Source organism: Lampetra fluviatilis, unplaced genomic scaffold, assembly GCF_964198595.1.
Source record: "Lampetra fluviatilis unplaced genomic scaffold, kcLamFluv1.1 SCAFFOLD_563, whole genome shotgun sequence".
NCBI classification, from domain to species: Eukaryota; Metazoa; Chordata; class Hyperoartia; order Petromyzontiformes; family Petromyzontidae; genus Lampetra; species Lampetra fluviatilis.
The window spans coordinates 234-20,000 of NW_027620833.1; the positions used below are offsets into that span (position 1 = coordinate 234).

Consider the following 19,767-nt stretch of genomic DNA (forward strand, 5'->3'; position numbering starts at 1 on the left):
ACCACACACACCACACACACCACACACACACCACACACACACCACACACCACACACAGACACCACACACACACCACAACACACACACCACACACACACACCACACACACACACCACACACACCACACACCACACACCACACACCCCAACAAACTCACCGTGACCTCCTGGTAGGCCTCCATGCCGTTGAGGACCACCGACAGGACACACACCACACACACCACACACCACACACACCACACACACACACCACACACACCACACACACCACACACACACACCACACACAACACCACACACCACACACTACCACACACACACACACACTCACCACACACACCACAACTCAACTCACCGTGACCTCCTGGTAGGCCTCCATGCCGTTGAGGACCACCGACAGGACCTGTCGCCGGAGGGTCTCCGGGTGCTCAGCGCGATACTCGCTGCCCGTCAGGTAGAAGAGGGCCGCACTACCCGTCACCTGCACGTGGCGGTTGTAGCGGTGGCGACGGAGCGCGCTCACCACCAACTGGGGTGGGGCAGGGTGGGGGGGTGGAGAGGGTGGTGTGGGTGGGGGGGAGTGGGGGGGGTGGGTGGGTGGGGGGGTGAGTGGGGGGCAAGGGGGGGGGGAGAGGGTGGGGGGCAGGGGGGGGAGGGTGGGTGGGTTTGGGGGGAGGGTGGGGGGCAGGGGGGGGGAGGGTGGGGGGCAGGGGGGGGGGAGGGTGGGTGGGTTTGGGGGGGGAGGGTGGGGGGCAGGGGGGGGGGAGGGTGGGGGGCAGGGGGGGGGGGAAGGGTGGGAGGGTGGGGGGGGGAGGGTGGGAGGGGGTGGGAGGGTGGGGGGGGGGAGGGTGGGAGGGTGGGGGAGGGTGGGGGTGGGTGGGAGGGTGAGTGGGTGAGTGGGAGGGTGAGTGGGACGGTGGGTGTGAGGGTGAGTGGGAGGGTGAGTGGGAGGGTGGGTGGGAGGGTGAGTGGGAGGGTGGGAGGGTGGGAGGGTGGGTGGGGAGGGTGAGTGGGAGAGTGGGAGGATGGAGGGCGAGTGGGTGAGGGAGCGAGCGGGCGAGCGAGCGAGTGACCGAGTGAGTGAGCGGACGGCCGAGTGAGTGAGCGGGCGAGCGAGTGAGTGGTGGGCGAGCGAGCGAGTGAGTGGGCGAGCGGGCGAGCGAGTGTGCGGGGGCGGCGACGAGCGAGCGAATTGGTGAGCGGACGGGTGGAGCGAGGCGAGCGATGTGAGCGAAGCGAGTGAGCGAGCGAGGGGGGGCGAGTGAGTGAGTGAGCGAGCGAGCGAGTGAGCGGGCGCCACCTGCAGTGCGCGTAGGGGCTGCTGCAGCGCGATATGCGTGCCAGCACAAGTGAGTGAGTGAGTGAGCGGAGCGAGTGAGCGAGTGAGCGAGTGAGCGAGGTGAATGAGTGGAGCGAGTGAGTGAGCGAGTGAGCGCAGTGAATGAGTGAGTAAGCGAGCGACATGAGTGAGTGAGCGAGTGAATGAGTGAGCGAGTGAGCGAGGAGTGAATGAGTGAAGTGAGCGAGCGAGTGAGCGAGTGGAGCGGTGAGAGAGTCGAGTGAAGCGAGTGAATGAGTGAGTGAGTGAGTGAGTGAGCGAGTGAGCGAGCAACGTGAGCGAGTGGAATGAGCGAAGTGAGCGAGTGAATGTAGTGAGCGAGTGAGCGAGTGAATGAGTGAGTGAGCGAGCGAGTGAGCGAGTGAGTGAGTGAGCGAGTGAGCGAGTGAATGAGTGAGCGAGTGAGCGAGGTGAATGAGCGAGTGAGCGAGCAAGTGAGCGAGTGAATGAGTGAGTAAGCGAGCGAATGAGTGAGTGAGTGAGTGAGCGAGTGAATGAGTGAGCGAGTGAGCGAGTGAATGAGCGAGTGAGCGAGCAAAGTGAGCGAGTGAATGAGTGAGTAAGCGAGCGAATGAGTGAGTGAGCGAGGTGAGCGAGTGAATGAGTGAGCGAGTGAGCGAGGTGAATGAGTGAGGTGAGCGAAGCGAAGTGAGCGAGTGAGTGAGTGAGCGAGTGAGCGAGTGAATGAGTGAGTGAGTGAGCAAGTGAGCGAGTGAATGAGCGAAGTGAGCGAGTGAATGAGTGAGCGAGTGAGCGAGTGAATGAGTGAGTGAGCGAGCGAGTGAGCGAGTGAGTGAGTGAGCGAGTGAATGAGTGAGCGAGTGAGCGAGTGAGGAGTGAATGAGCGAGTGAGCGAGCAAGTGAGCGAGTGAATGAGTGAGTAAGCGAGCGAATGAGTGAGTGAGTGAGCGAGTGAATGAGGTGAGGCGAGGTGAGCGAGGTGAATGAGCGAGTGAGCGAGCAACGTGAGCGAGTGAATGAGTGAGTAAGCGAGCGAATGAGTGAGTGAGCGAGTGAGCGAGTGAATGAGTGAGCGAGGTGAGCGAGTGAATGAGTGAGTGAGCGGCGAGTGAGCGAAGTGAGTGAGTGAGCGAGTGAGTGAGTGAATGAGTGAGTGAGTGAGTGAGTGAGCGGGAGTGAATGAGCGAAGCGAGCGAGTGAGTGAGCGAGCGAGCGAGTGAATGAGTGAGTGAGCGAGCGGAGTGAGTGAGTGAGTGAGCGAGCGAGTGAGTGAGCACCACCTGCAGTGCGCGTAGGGGCTGCTGGCAGCGCGATATGCGTGCCAGCACGAGTGAGTGAGCGAGCGAGCGAGCGAGCGAGCGAGTGAATGAGTGAGCGAGTGAGTGACCGAGTGAGCGAGAGCGAGTGAGTGAGTGAGTGAGCGACACCTGCAGTGCGCGTAGGGGCTGCTGGCAGCGCGATATGCGTGCCAGCACGAGTGAGTGAGCGAGCGAGCGAGTGAGTGAATGAGCGGGTGAGCGAGTGAGTGAGTGAGTGACCGAGGTGAGCGAGCGAGTGAGTGAGTGAGTGAGTGAGCGAGGTGAGCGAGTGAGTGAGCGGGTGAGCGAGTGAGTGAGTGAGTGACCGAGTGAGCGAGCGAGTGAGTGAGTGAGTGACCGAGTGAGCGAGCGAGTGAGTGAGTGAGTGAGCGAGTGAGTGAGTGAGTGACCGAAGTGAGCGAGCGAGTGAGTGAGTGAGTGAGCGAGCCGAGTGAGCGAGTGAGTGAGCGAGCGAGGTGAGCGAGTGAGCGAGTGGGGCGAGTGAGTGAGTGAGTGAGTGAGCGAGCGAGTGAATGAGTGAGTGAGCGAGCGCGACGCGAGCGAGTCTAGTGAGCGAGCGAGCGAGTGAGCGCGAACGAGCGAGGAGTGAATGAGTGAGTGAGCGAGCGGAGTGAGTGAGTGAGCGAGCGAGTGAGTGAGTGAGTGAGCGTGAGCGACACCTGCAGGTGCGCGTAGTGGCTGCTGGCAGCGCGATATGCGTGCCAGCACGAGTGAGTGAGCGAGCGAGTGAGTGAATGAGCGGGTGAGCGAGTGAGTGAGTGAGTGACCGAGTGAGCGAGCGAGCGAGTGAGTGAGTAGCGAGCGAGCGATCGAGCGAGTGAGCGAGCGAGTGAGCGAGTGAGTGAATGAGCGAGCGAGTGAGCGAGCGAGCGAGTGAGGAGTGAGTGAGCGAGCGAGTGAGTTGAGTGAGTGAGCGAGTGAGTGAGTGAGCGACACCTGCAGTGCGCGTAGTGGGCTGCTGGCAGCGTGATACGCGTGCCAGCACGAGTGAGTGAGCGAGCGAGCGAGTGAGTGAGTGAGTGAGCGAGTGAGCGAGCGGAGTGAGTGAGTGAGTGAGTGAGCGACACCTGCAGTGCGCGTAGGGGCTGCTGGCAGCGTGATACGCGTGCCAGCACGAGTGAGTGAGCGAGCGAGCGAGTGAGTGAGTGAGTGAGCGAGTGAGCGAGCGGGAGTGAGTGAGTGAGTGAGTGAGCGACACCTGCAGTGCGCGTAGGGGCTGCTGGCAGCGTGATACGCGTGCCAGCACGAGTGAGTGAGCGAGCGAGCGATGTGAGTGAGTGAGTGAGCGAAGTGAGCGAGAGCGGAGTGAGTGAGTGAGTGAGTGAGCGACACCCTGCAGTGCGCGTAGGGGCTGCTGGCAGCGTGATACGCGTGCCAGCACGAGTGAGTGAGCGAGCGAGCGAGTGAGTGCAGTGAGTGAGCGAGTGAGCGAGCGGAGTGAGTGAGTGAGAGTGAGTTGAGCGACACCTGCAGTGCGCGTAGGGGCTGCTGGCAGCGTGATACGCGTGCCAGCACGAAGAGGCAGTTGATGGCGGTGGAGGCCACCTCAGGCCTCAGGTCGGGTGTAGGCCTCAATGGCGTTGAGCACGTGGGCCTCACTCTCCTCGCCCGTCACCTGCACGGCGGCACGTGCACACACACACGTACACACATACACACACACACACGTACACACACACGTACACAACACACGTACACGCAGACACACACATGCACACACACGTACACACATACACACACATGCACACACACGTACACGCAGACACACGTACACACACACACACGTACACACACACACACGTACACACATACACACACACGTACACGCAGACACACACACACACACACACGTACACACAGACACACACATGCACACACACGTACACGCAGACACACACATGCACACACACGTACACGCAGACACACACACACACACACACGTACACACAGACACACACACACACACACACGTACACACACGTACACGCAGACACACACACACACACACACGTACACACATACACACACACGTACACACACGTACACACACACGTACACGCATACACACACATACACACACACGTACACGCATACACACACATACACACACACGTACACACAGACACACACACACACACACACGTACACACATACACACACACATACACACACACGTACACACATACACACACACGTACACGCATACACACACATACACACACACGTACACACAGACACACACACACACACACACGTACACGCTTACACACACATACACACACACGTACACACAGACACACACACACACACACACGTACACACAGACACACACACACACACACTCACGTACACACAGACACACACATACACACACACGTACACACATACACACACATACACACACACGTACACGCATACACACACATACACACACACACAACACACACGTACACACAGACACACACACACACACACACGTACACAACACACACATACACACACACGTACACACAGACACACACACACACACACACACACGTACACACAGACACACACATACACACACACGTACACACACACACACACGTACACACACACGTACACACAGACACACACACACACACACACACGTACACACAGACACACACATACACACACACACACACGTACACACACACACATACACACACACGTACACACACACGTACACACACACACACACACACACACACACACACATACACACACACATACACACACGTACACACACACGTACACACACACGTACACACATACACACACACACACACGTACACACACACGTACACACAGACACACACACACACACACGTACACGTACACACATACACACACACACACACATACACACACACACACACACGTACACGCAGACACACACACACACACACACACACGTACACACACACATACACACACACACACACACACATACACACACACACACACACGTACACGCAGACACACACACACACACACACACACGTACACACAGACACACACACATACACACACGTACACACACACGTACACACACACGTACACACATACACACACACACACACACACACACACACGTACACACAGACACACACACACACACACGTACACACACACGTACACACATACACACACACACACACACACACGTACATACACACACACACACACACACACACGTACACGCAGACACACACACACGTACACACACACACACGTACACACATACACACACACACACACGTACACACATACACACATACACACACACACACACACGTACACACATACACACACACACACACACGTACACACAGACACACACACACACACACACACACACACACACGTACACACAGACACACACACACACACACGTACACGCAGACACACACATGCACACACACGTACACACACACACATACACACACACACACGTACACGCAGACACACACATACACACACGTACACGTACACGCAGACACACACATACACACACACACACGTACACGCATACACACACATACACACACGCACACGTACACGCAGACACACACATACACACACATGCACACACGTACACGCAGACACACACATACAGACACGTACATGCATACACACACATGCACGCACGTACACGCAGACACACACATGCACGCACGTACACGCAGACACACACATGCACGCACGTACACGCAGACACACACATACACACACATGCACGCACGTACACGCAGACACACACATGCACGCACGTACACGCAGACACACACATGCACGCACGTACACGCAGACACACACATACACACACATGCACGCACGTACACGCAGACACACACATACACACACATGCACACACGTACACGCAGACACACGTACACGCAGACACACACACGTACACGCAGACACACACATACAGACACGTACACGCAGACACACACATACACACACATGCACACACGTACACGCAGACACACGTACACGCAGACACACACACGTACACGCAGACACACACATACAGACACGTACACGCAGACACACACATACAGACACGTACACGCATACACACATACACACACATGCACGCACGTACACGCAGACACACACACGTACACGCAGACACACACATACACACACATGCACGCACGTACACGCAGACACACACACGTACACGCAGACACACACATACAGACACGTACACACAGACACGCACGTACACGCATACACACATACACACACATGCACGCACGTACACGCAGACACACGTACACGCAGACACACACATACAGACACGTACACACAGACACGCACGTACACGCATACACACACATACAGACACATGCACGCAGACACACACACGTACACGCAGACACACATACACACACATGCACGCACGTACACGCAGACACACGTACACGCAGACACACACATACAGACACGTACACACAGACACACACGTACACGCAGCGACGGAGACGGCGACGACCGAACACGACGACGGGACACGATGGCACGGGAGTTCAAAATGCGAAACGACAAATGGACACGATGGGACGAAGATGTACACACACGACGATTGTTTTTTTTTTACCCTTCTATCTGGCAACAAAACTGACACCTTTTTTTTGACGAGGAGTCATGTTTGCATAGACCACAATAACAGCGGTCATAATGCAAACAAAAAACTCTAATAACAACTCTGATAATGTATGTGCACTGTCCTTGAAGTTGATTGGTCCACACCCGAGACAGCTTTCCTTAGAGCCTAGCCTCACACGGTGTTGGACCAGATGACGCCAAAAGGCGCACAACTCAAAGACAGAGAGAAGGGTAAAAAAACAATTATCATATTTTTTACTGGCAAATGAGGTTCCAATGATGTACACACACACGTACACACACACGTACACACACACGTACACACACACACACGTACACACAGACACACACGTACTCACACACACGCACGCAGACACACACACACGTACACACAGACACACACACACGTACTCACACACACACACGCAGACACACACACACGTACACACAGACACACACACACGTACTCACACACACACACGCAGACACACACACACGTACACACAGACACACACACACGTACACACAGACACACAAGTACTCACACACACACACAGACACACGTACTCACACACACACACGCAGACACACACACACACGTACACACAGACACACACGTACTCACACACACACGCAGACACACACACACGTACACACAGACACACACGTACTCACACACACACGCAGACACACACACACGTACACACAGACACACACACACGTACACACAGACACACACGTACTCACACACACACGCAGACACACACACACGTACACACAGACACACGTACTCACACACACACACAGACACACGTACACACACACACGTACACACGTACACACACACGCAGACACACACACACGTACACACAGACACACACGTACTCACACACACACGCAGACACACACGTACTCACACACGCACACAGACACACACACACGTACACACAGACACACACGCAGACACACACACACGCAGGTACTCACACACACACACAGACACACGTACACACACACACGTACACACACACACACATGTACACACACGTACACACACGTACACACACGTACACACACACACGTACACACACACGCACGTACACACACACGCACGGACACACACACGTACACGCACGTACACACGCACGTACACACACACACACACACGTACACACACACACACACGTACACACACACACACAGACAGACACACACGCACACGCAGACACACACACGTACACACGTACACACACACACACACCCATACACGTACACACACACGCACACACACACACACGTACACACACACACGCACGTACACACACACACGCACGTACACACACACACGCACACGCAGACACACACGCACACGCAGACACACACACGTACGCGCGTACGCACACACACACACCCGTACACGTACACACACACGCACACACACACGTACACACACACACGTACACACACGCACGCACGTACACACACACACACGCACGTACACACACACACACACACGCACGTACACACACACACACGTACACACACGCACGTACACACGTACACACACACACACACACGTACGCGCGTACGCACCACGTGTGCCGGTATGTTCCTGGCGGTGCCCAGCGTCGTGCCGAACAAGCCCAGGAACTGGAGCGGCTGGGCACGGCAACGGAACGCAACGATGCTGCTGTCCGATGGATCCGTGCTGCACCGCCAAGCGGGGGGGGGGGCGGGGGGAGGGGGGGGAAGGGGTGGGGGGCGGGGGGGGGCGGGGGGAGGGGGGGGGGGGGGGCGGGGGGAGGGGGGGGGTGGGGGGGGGGCGGGGGGGGGGGTGGGGGGCGGGGGGGGGTGGGGGGGCGGGGGGGGGGAGGGACACGCGCACAATGACAAAGGTCAATTTGGAGCTTTCGTGACTGCAGGAACGACTCTTTGGTTCTTTCGGTAAAGTGACGTCTCAAGAGAAAGTAACAAATTAAACACGAGCACACGACGTTTCGATTGCAGCATGGGCAATCGTCATCAGGTATAAATGAAATAGAAACACGAATCTGGTATGCTTGGAGATGTAATGTGATACAACAGAGAGTCGGAGAACATAACAGTCAACACCCTACCTATACACTACTACACACTACACTATACACTACACTACACACTACACTACACACTACACTATACACTACACTATACACTACTACACTACACTATACACTACTACACACTATACTATACACTACTACACTATACACTACACTATACACTACTACTACACTACACTATACACTACTACAACAGAGAGTCTGATAACATAACAGTCAACGCCCTACCTATACACTACTACACACTATACTATACACTACTACACTACACACTACACTACACTATACACTACTACACTACACACTACACTACACTATACACTACACACTACACTACACTATACACTACTACACTACACTATACACTACTACACTACACTATACACTACTACACTACACTATACACTACACTATACACTACTACACTACACTATACACTACTACACACTATACTATACACTACTACACTATACACTACACTATACACTACTACTACACTACACTACACACTACTACAACAGAGAGTCTGATAACATAACAGTCAACGCCCTACCTATACACTACTACACTACACACTACACTACACTATACACTACTACACTACACACTACACTACACTACACACTACACTACACTATACACTACTACACTACACACTACACTACACTATACACTACACTACACTATACACTACACACTACACTACACTACACACTACACTACACACTACACCACTACACTATACACTACACTATACACTACACACTACTACACTACACTATACACTACACACTACTACACTACACTATACACTACTACACTACACACTACACTACTACAACAGAGAGTCGGATAACATAACAGTCAACGCCCTACCTGGTTGATTACGTTCCTCCTGAGAATGCTACATTTGAGAGCGAGAGAGATCAAACGCAGAGCCAGAGACATCTAGGCAGACACATTTAAGCAGAGACAGATGTCACGTGACTTTACCGAAAGAAGCAAAGAGTAATGGCAAAGGTGCCCCGCGTAGCCTCGGGGCAAGTGCGTCCGCCCCGGCCGCCTTTGTGTCAGCAGAGGCGATGTTTGCGCGCCGAGTTTAAGGCCGAGTCGACCTAGGGGAGCCGGTGACGATGGCAGTGACGATGACGGGCGATGACGTCGATCGCAGCTGCTGCTGATGATGATGGTGATGGTGGTAATGATGGTGACCATGACGACCATCACCATGACGACAATCACCATGACGACGATGACGATGTTGATGATGATGACCATGATGATGGTGGTAATGATAGTGGCGATGATTGTGAGGATGGTGTTGACAGTGTCGGTGATGACGATGATGACGACCATGATGATGACGGTGACGGTGACGATGACGATAACCATGACGCTGACGGTACCCATGACGACGATCACCATGACGACGTTGACGATGTTGATGATGATGACCATGATGATGGCGGTGACCATGACGATAACCATGATGACGCTCACAATAACCATGACAACGATCACCATGACGATGTTGATGATAATGACCATGATGATGGCGGTGACCGTGACGATGACGACAACCACGCTGACGATCACCATGACGACGATCACCATGACGACGATCACCATGACGACGACAACCATGACGACCACGACAACCGCGATGACGATGACCATGACGACGATCACCGTGACGACGATCACCATGACGATGATGACGACGATAACCACGACGACGACCACGACGACCACGACAACCGCGACGACCACGACGACGATAACCGTGACGACGGCGGTACCGCCACCGCCGCCGCCGCCGTTGCCGTGCCGACGTGCCTGCCGGCGCAGGGCGCCTCCTCGTCGGGGCCGACGGTGCAGCCCTCGGCGAACGAGTTGCCGGAGAGGTCGAGCGCCTCCAGGTGAGGCAGGCCTTGGAGCAGGCCGCACAGCGCCCCGCGCGTCAGCGGCACGCACTGCTGCCCCACCGCCTTGTCACGCGAGATGTCCAGGTGCCTGGGGGGTGGGTGGGGTGGGGTGGAGTGGGGGTTGGTTGGGGTGGGGGTTGAGGTGGGGGTGGGATTGGGGTGGGGTTAGGGTAGAGTTAGGGTGGGGTGGGGGTTGAGGTGGGGTGGGGGTGGGGTGGGGTTGGGGTGGGGCGGGGGTGGGTGGGGTGGGGTGAAGGTGGCGGTTGGGGTGGGGTGGGGTTGGGTGGGGGTAGGGGTCAGTGGGGTGGGGGGGGTTAGGGTGGGGGTGGGGTGGGGGTGGGGTGGGAGTGGGGTGGGGTTGGGAGTGAAGTGGGTGGGGTGGGGGGTGGGGTGGGTGGGGGTTGGGGGGGGGTGGCTAGGGGTGGGTGGGGTGGGGCGGGGTGGGGGTGGGGGTTGAGTGGGGTGGTGTTGGGGTGGAGTGGGGGTTGAGGTGGGAGTGGGATTGGGGTGGGGTCAGGGTGGGGTCAGGGTGGGGTCAGGGTGGGGTTAGGGTGGGGTTGGGGTGAGATGTGGGGGTGGAGTGGGGGTGAGGTTGGGGGTGCGGGTTGGGGTGGGGGTGGGGTGGGATTGGGGTGGGGTGGAGGTGGGGTTAGGGTGGGGTCAGGGTGGGGTCAGGGTGGGGTGAGGTGTTGGGTTGAGGTTGGGGTGGGGGTGGAGGTGGGGGTAGAAGTGGGTGTGGGGGGGCGTTGGGGGTGGGGTGCGGGGTGGTAAAGACAAATCCAAATGTCCCCCATGTAGCCTCCCAGACTGTTGGGGCAAGTGCTGTTAGTAGCAAGCAGCAGCACCCACGGAGGCCGGCACCGTGGGCACGCGAGAGGTGGTGGTTGGCCAGCGGCACCCACGCACACCCTGAACACACAATGCAAAGGTCCCCCGTGTAGCCTTCAACAGACTGTTGGGGCAAGTTTCCGTGATGTAACGAGCAGCAGCAGCAGCAGCAGCAGAGCCGAGGAAGTAAACGAAACATGGCGTGGGAATTCATGGCAGCAGATTCAGAGACCCACAGAGACCCACAGAGACCCACAGAGACCCACAGAGACTCCCACGACCTCCTGCGTACCAGGCGAGGTAGTCAACATCTCCTAGCCACCGTGATGATGATGATGAGAGAGACGCAAACTCCAATTATACAGTAGCAGGCGTCAGGGTCGGGATCGAACCCACGACCTCCTGTAGACCAGGCGAGGTAGTCAACATCCCCTAGCCACCGTGATGATGATGAGAGAGACACAGACTCCAAATCTACAGCAGGCGTCGTCAGGGACCAAACCCACGACCTCCTGTAGACCAGCCGAGGTAGTCAACATCTCCTAGCCACCGTGATGATGATGATGAGAGAGAGAGAAACACGCAAACTCCAAATCTACAGCAGCAGCAGCAGCAGCCAGGCAATCGCCAGGCTCGCGATCGCCGCGGCGATCGACGCCGCCGCCGCCGCCGTGGCGACGTCACCGCGTGCGGCCGCTCACCGCAGCTCGCCGAGGAGGCAGACGGCGCGCAGGTAGGCCGGCGTGGCGCCGCAGTTGTGCAGGCCCAGCGAGCGCAGCGTCGCCGACCAGCGGAGCAAGAAGGACGGGTCCTCGGGCAGCTCCGTGCTGCTGAGGTGCAGGGCGCCCAGGGCGGGCAGGGAGCCCAGCGCCCCGCACACGTCCACGCCGCGAGGCAGGGCGCCCAGAGACACGAAGCGGAGGCGCTCGAAGCAGGCCAGGGACGCGTCCTGGAGGGCGGAGGGGGCGGTGGTGAGCGTTCAGGTGACGTGGCGAGCGCTCAGGTTGACGTGGTGAGCGTCCAGGTGACGTGGTGAGCGTTCAGGTGACGTGGCGAGCGCTCAGGTTGACGTGGTGAGCGTTCAGGTGACGCGGTGAGCGTTCAGGTGACGCGGTGAGCGTTCAGGTGACGTGGCGAGCGCTCAGGTTGACGTGGTGAGCGTTCAGGTGACGTGGTGAGCAGTTCAGGTGACGCGGCGAGCGTTCAGGTGACGTGGTGAGCGTTCAGGTGACGTGGCGAGCGCTCAGGTTGACGTGGTGAGCGTTCAGGTGACGCGGTGAGCAGTTCAGGTGACGCGGCGAGCGTTCAGGTGACGTGGTGAGCGTGCAGGTGACGCGGTGAGCATTCAGGTGACGCGGTGAGCGTCCAGGTGACGCGGTGAGCGTTCAGGTGACGCGGTGAGCGTTCAGGTGACGTGGTGAGCGTTCAGGTGACGCGGTGAGCGTGCAGGTGACGTGTTGAGCGTGCAGGTGACGTGGTGAGCATTCAGGTGACGCGGTGAGCGTTCAGGTGACGTGGTGAGCGTTCAGGTGACGTGGTGAGCGTTCAGGTGACGTGGTGAGCGTTCAGGTGACGTGGCGAGCGTTCAGGTGACGTGGCGAGCGTTCAGGTGAAGTGGCGAGCGTTCAGGTGACGTGGCGAGCGTTCAGGTGACGCGGTGAGCATTCAGGTGACGTGGCGAGCGTTCAGGTGACGTGGTGAGCGTTCAGGTGACGTGGCGAGCGTTCAGGTGACGCGGTGAGCGTTCAGGTGACGTGGCGAGCGTTCAGGTGACGTGGTGAGCGTTCAGGTGACGTGGTGAGCGTTCAGGTGACGCGGTGAGCGTGCAGGTGACGTGTTGAGCGTGCAGGTGACGTGGTGAGCATTCAGGTGACGCGGTGAGCGTTCAGGTGACGTGGTGAGCGTTCAGGTGACGTGGTGAGCGTTCAGGTGACGTGGCGAGCGTTCAGGTGACGTGGCGAGCGTTCAGGTGACGTGGCGAGCGTTCAGGTGACGTGGCGAGCGTTCAGGTGACGTGGCGAGCGTTCAGGTGACGCGGTGAGCGTTCAGGTGACGTGGCGAGCGTTCAGGTGACGTGGTGAGCGTTCAGGTGACGTGGTGAGCGTGCAGGTGACGCGGTGAGCGTTCAGGTGATGCGGTGAGCGTTCAGGTGACGTGGCGAGCGTTCAGGTGACGTGGCGAGCGTTCATGTGACGTGGCGAGCGTTCAGGTGACGCGGTGAGCGTTCAGGTGACGTGGCGAGCGTTCAGGTGACGTGGTGAGCGTTCAGGTGACGTGGTGAGCGTGCAGGTGACGCGGTGAGCGTTCAGGTGATGCGGTGAGCGTTCAGGTGACGTGGCGAGCGTTCAGGTGATGTGGTGAGCGTCCAGGTGACGTGGTGAGCGTTCAGGTGACCAACACCACCACTGCCGCCATTCGCCACCAAGTGACGGTGACGTCACCACGGCGCCTGTGCCAGGCCAGGTGCACCTTGAGGCTGACAGCAGGTCATGGGACAGACCCAGCAGGTGCCATGGGTTGGCTGACTGTGATGACCACCACCACCACCACCGGCACCACCAACGCCCCCACCAAATCCACCACCACCATCCCCACCACCAAATCCACCACCACCACCACCATCATCACCACCACCACCAAATCCACCGTCACCACCACCACCACCACCGTCACCACCACCACCACCAAATCCACCACCAAATGCACCACCACCACCACCCCCACCAAATCCACCACCACCATCCCCACCACCAAATCCACCACCACCACCACCAAATCCACCGTCACCACCACCACCACCGTCACCACCACCACCACCACCAAATCCACCACCAAATGCACCACCACCGCCACCCCCACCAAATCCACCACCACCACCACCACCAAATCCACCGTCACCACCACCACCACCACCGTCACCACCACCACCATCACCAAATCCACCACCAAATGCACCACCATCACCGCCCCCACCAAATCCACCACCACCATCATCACCACCACCACCAAATCCACCGTCACCACCACCACCATCACCAAATCAACCACCAAATGCACCACCACCACCGTCACCACCATCACCACCACCACCATCACCACCACCACCGCCCCCACCTGCGCCAGCGCCATCCACGGCACCGCGTCGCCCTTCCTCTCGTCACCCGGCGCCGCCCCGTCGTTGCCGTGCCTCCCGGTGAGCGCCGGCGCTTCGCCGGGCAGCGCCGACGGCGCCCGGTCCCCGACTCCGGCACCACCGGCAACGCGACCGGCTGCACCGGCGGAGTCGGCGTCACCGGCGGTGGCCGAGTCGCCGGCGCCGCCGCGAGGCTCGCAGAAGACGCCGGGGCAGCCGAGCAGAGCGAGCGCGGTGAGCGAGCGCCGGCATCGGCGCAGCGAGCGCAGCGATCGCGCCGTGAGCTGCTCGCAGTGAGTGAGGTCCAGCTCCACCAGGGCCTGAGGGCGGGGGGGGGGGGGAGGGTGAGGGGGGGGGAGGGGGGTGAGAGGGTGAGGAGGTGAGGTGAGGAGGGTGAGGGTGTGAGGAGGGTGAGGAGGGTGAGGAGGGTGAGGGTGTGAGGAGGGTGAGGAGGGTGAGGAGGGTGAGGAGGGTGAGGGTGTGAGGAGGGTGAGGAGGGTGAGGGGGGGAGAGGGGGAGGAGGGGAGGAGGGTGAGGGGGTGAGGAGGGTGAGGAGGTGAAGAGGGGAGGAGGGGAGGAGGGTGAGGAGGGTGAGGGGGGGGGAGGGGGGAGGAGGGGTGTGAGGTGAGGAGGGTGAGGAGAGTGAGGAGGGGGTGAGGAGGGTGAGGAGGAGGGGGGAGGAGGGTGAGGAGGGGAGGGGGGGGGCGGGGGTGAGGTGAGGAGGGTGAGGAGGAGGGGTGAGGAGGGTGAGGAGGAGGGTGAGGAGGTGAGGAGGAGGGTGAGGAGGGTGAGGTAGGGGTGAGTTTACCGAAAGAACCAACGAGTTTAGTTCATCTTCTTGGTTCTTTCGGTGAAGTCACGTAGAAGGGAAATAATAAAATAATAAAAATAAAACAATAAAATACAATTCTCACGACGTTTCGGCCACAACGCAAGCAGCCGTCATCAGGTGAAGAACAAGGCTGTCTTTCCGACATGAACTCGTTCATTCAGATGCTGTCTTTCCGACAGACCTGTTCTTCACCTGAGGACGGCTGCTTGCGTTGTGGCCGCAACGTCGTGAGAATTTTATTTTATGAAGTTTAATTTTTATTATTTTATTATTTCCCTTCTACGTGACTTTACCGAAAGAACCAAGAAGATGAATCCCTGCAGTCACGAAAGCTTTAAATCGAAATGTAAATACTCTTAGATTCTTAAAGCTTTCGTGACTGCAGGGATTCATCTTCTTGGTTCTGCCTATCCCACAGCCGTGTGAACCAGAAGTCAATAAAGTCACGTAGAAGGGAAATAATAAAATAATAAAAATTAAACATTATAATGAAACTCATTCAGACGCTGTCTTTCCGACAGACCTGTTCTTCACCTGAGGACGGCCGCTTGCGTTGTGGCCGCAACGTCGTGAGAATTGTATTTTATTATGTTTTAATTTATTATTTTATTATTTCCCTTCTACGTGACTTTACCGAAAGCACCAAGAAGGTCGTGAATTATTGCAATGTTATTCTATTTCTACAATACGTGACTTTCCCGAAAGAGCCAACGAGTTTAGTTTACACTATGGGAACCTCATTTGCCAGTAAAATATGATAATTGGTTTTGTACCCTTCTATCTGGCAACAAAACTGACACCTTTTTACAAGGAGTCATGTTTGCATAGACCGCAATACCTGCAGTCATCTGGTCCAACCCATGTGAGACTAGGCTCTAAGGAAAGCTGTCTCGGGTGTGGACCAATCAACTTCAAGGACAGTGCATACATTGTCAGAGTTGTGTTTTTTGTTTGCATTATGACTGCAGGTATTGTGGTCTATGCAAACATGACTCCTCGTAAAGAGGTGTCAGTTTTGTTGCCAGATAGAAGAGTTTAGTTTAGTTTGAGTTTTAATGAAACGGTGAAGTTTGCCTTTCCCCCCTTACTAAATTTCAAGCAAGAGTTTAGTTTGAGTTCTAATTAAACGGGGGGTTTGCCTTCACACGTGACACAATCTCAAGTAATAGTTTAGTTTGAGTTCTAATTAAACGGGGGGTTTGCCTTCACGCGTGACACAATCTCAAGTAACAGTTTAGTTTGAGTTCTAATTCAACGGGGAGTTGACCTTCACGCGTGACAAAATTAAAAGTAATAGTTTAGTTTGAGTTCTAATTAAACGCGGAGTTGACCTTCACGCGTGACAAAATTAAAAGTAATAGTTTAGTTTGAGTTCTAATTCAACGGGGAGTTGACCTTCACGCGTGACAAAATTTCAAGTAATAGTTTAGTTTGAGTTTTAATTCAACGGGGAGTTGACCTTCACGCGTGACAAAATTTCAAGTAATAGTTTAGTTTGAGTTCTAATTCAACGGGGAGTTGACCTTCACGCGTGACAAAATTTCAAGTAAAAGTTTAGTTTGAGTTCTAATTCAACGGGGAGTTGACCTTCACACGTGACAAAATTTCAAGTAAAAGTTTAGTTTGAGTTTTAATTAAACGGGGAGTTGACCTTCACGCGTGACAAAATCTCAAGTAACAGTTTAGTTTGAGTTCTAATTAAACGGGGAGTTGACCTTCACGCGTGACACAATCTCAAGTAACAGTTTAGTTTGAGTTTTAATTCAACGGGGAGTTGACCTTCACGCGTGACACAATCTCAAGTAACAGTTTAGTTTGAGTTCTAATTAAACGCGGAGTTGACCTTCACACGTGACACAATCTCAAGTAATAGTTTAGTTTGAGTTCTAATTAAACGGGGGGTTTGCCTTCACACGTGACACAATCTCAAGTAACAGTTTAGTTTGAGTTCTAATTAAACGCGGAGTTGACCTTCACGCGTGACAAAATTAAAAGTAAGAGTTTAGTTTGAGTTCTAATTAAACGGGGAGTTGACCTTCACATGTGACAAAATTTCAAGTAACAGTTTAGTTTAAGTTCTAATTAAACGGGGAGTTTGCCTTCACACGTGACACAATCTCAAGTAATAGTTTAGTTTGAGTTCTAATTAAACGGGGAGTTTGCCTTCACACGTGACAAAATTAAAAGTAATAGTTTAGTTTTAATCTAGGATTGAAGCTTTCGTGACTCCAGGAATCACTAAACTCGCTGGTTCTTTCGGTAAAGTCACTTGTGTAGAAATAGAATAAAATCAAAATAAATTAAAATAAATCACGACGTTTCGAAAAAACCAATGAGTGTAGTTTAAGACAATTGTTTTTGTACCCTTCTATCTGGCAACAAAACTGACACCTTTTTTACAAGGAGTCATGTTTGCATAGACCACAATACCTGCAGTCATAATGCAAACAAAAACACAACTCTGATAATGTATGCACTGTCCTTGAAGTTGATTGGTCCACACCCGAGACAGCTTTCCTTAGAGCCTAGTCTCACATGGTGTTGGACCAGATGACACAAAAAAAACACAACTCTGATAATGTATGCACTGTCCTTGAAGTTGATTGGTCCACACCCGAGACAGCTTTCCTTAAGAGCCTAGTCTCACACGGTGTTGGACCAGATGACACAAAAAAAACACAACTCTGATAATGTATGTGCACTGTCCTTGAAGTTGATTGGTCCACACCCGAGACAGCTTTCCTTAGAGCCTAGTCTCACACGGTGTTGGACCAGATGACACAAAAAAAAACACAACTCTGATAATGTATGCACTGTCCTTGAAGTTGATTGGTCCACACCCGAGACAGCTTTCCTTAGAGCCTAGTCTCACACGGTGTTGGACCAGATGACACAAAAAAAACACAACTCTGATAATGTATGCACTGTCCTTGAAGTTGATTGGTCCACACCCGAGACAGCTTTCCTTAAGAGCCTAGTCTCACACGGTGTTGGACCAGATGACACAAAAAAAAACACAACTCTGATAATGTATGTGCACTGTCCTTGAAGTTGATTGGTCCACACCCGAGACAGCTTTCCTTAGAGCCTAGTCTCACACGGTGTTGGACCAGATGACACAAAAAAAACACAACTCTGATAATGTATGTGCACTGTCCTTGAAGTTGATTGGTCCACACCCGAGACAGCTTTCCTTAGAGCCTAGTCTCACATGGTCCTTGAAGTTGATTGGTCCACACCCGAGACAGCTTTCCTTAAGAGCCGAGTCTCACACGGTGTTGGACCAGATGACACAAAAAAAACACAATTCTGATAATGTGCACTGTCCTTGAAGTTGATTGGTCCACACCCGAGACAGCTTTCCTTAAGAGCCTAGTCTCACACGGTGTTGGACCAGATGACACAAAAAAAACACAACTCTGATAATGTATGTGCACTGTCCTTGAAGTTGATTGGTCCACACCCGAGACAGCTTTCCTTAGAGCCTAGTCTCACACGGTGTTGGACCAGATGACACAAAAAAAACACAACTCTGATAATGTATGTGCACTGTCCTTGAAGTTGATTGGTCCACACCCGAGACAGCTTTCCTTAGAGCCTAGTCTCACATGGTCCTTGAAGTTGATTGGTCCACACCCGAGACAGCTTTCCTTAGAGCCTAGTCTCACACGGTGTTGGACCAGATGACACA

At 54.9% G+C, this 19,767-nt stretch overlaps 1 protein-coding gene across 1 annotated transcript in view; it reads right to left on the reverse strand.

Moving 5' to 3' along the window:
• Positions 1–354: 354 nt before the first annotated feature.
• LOC144954423 (protein zer-1 homolog) overlaps positions 355–19,767 on the reverse strand; it is a gene marked incomplete at its 3' end in the record, with an annotated part of 27,421 nt that continues 8,008 nt past the window's right edge. The window contains 7 exon segments of the mRNA XM_078884925.1: positions 355–528; positions 4,086–4,178; positions 4,180–4,233; positions 8,850–8,964; positions 11,195–11,371; positions 12,813–13,060; positions 15,226–15,564. Coding sequence (XP_078741051.1) covers positions 355–528; positions 4,086–4,178; positions 4,180–4,233; positions 8,850–8,964; positions 11,195–11,371; positions 12,813–13,060; positions 15,226–15,564 — 1,200 coding nt within the window.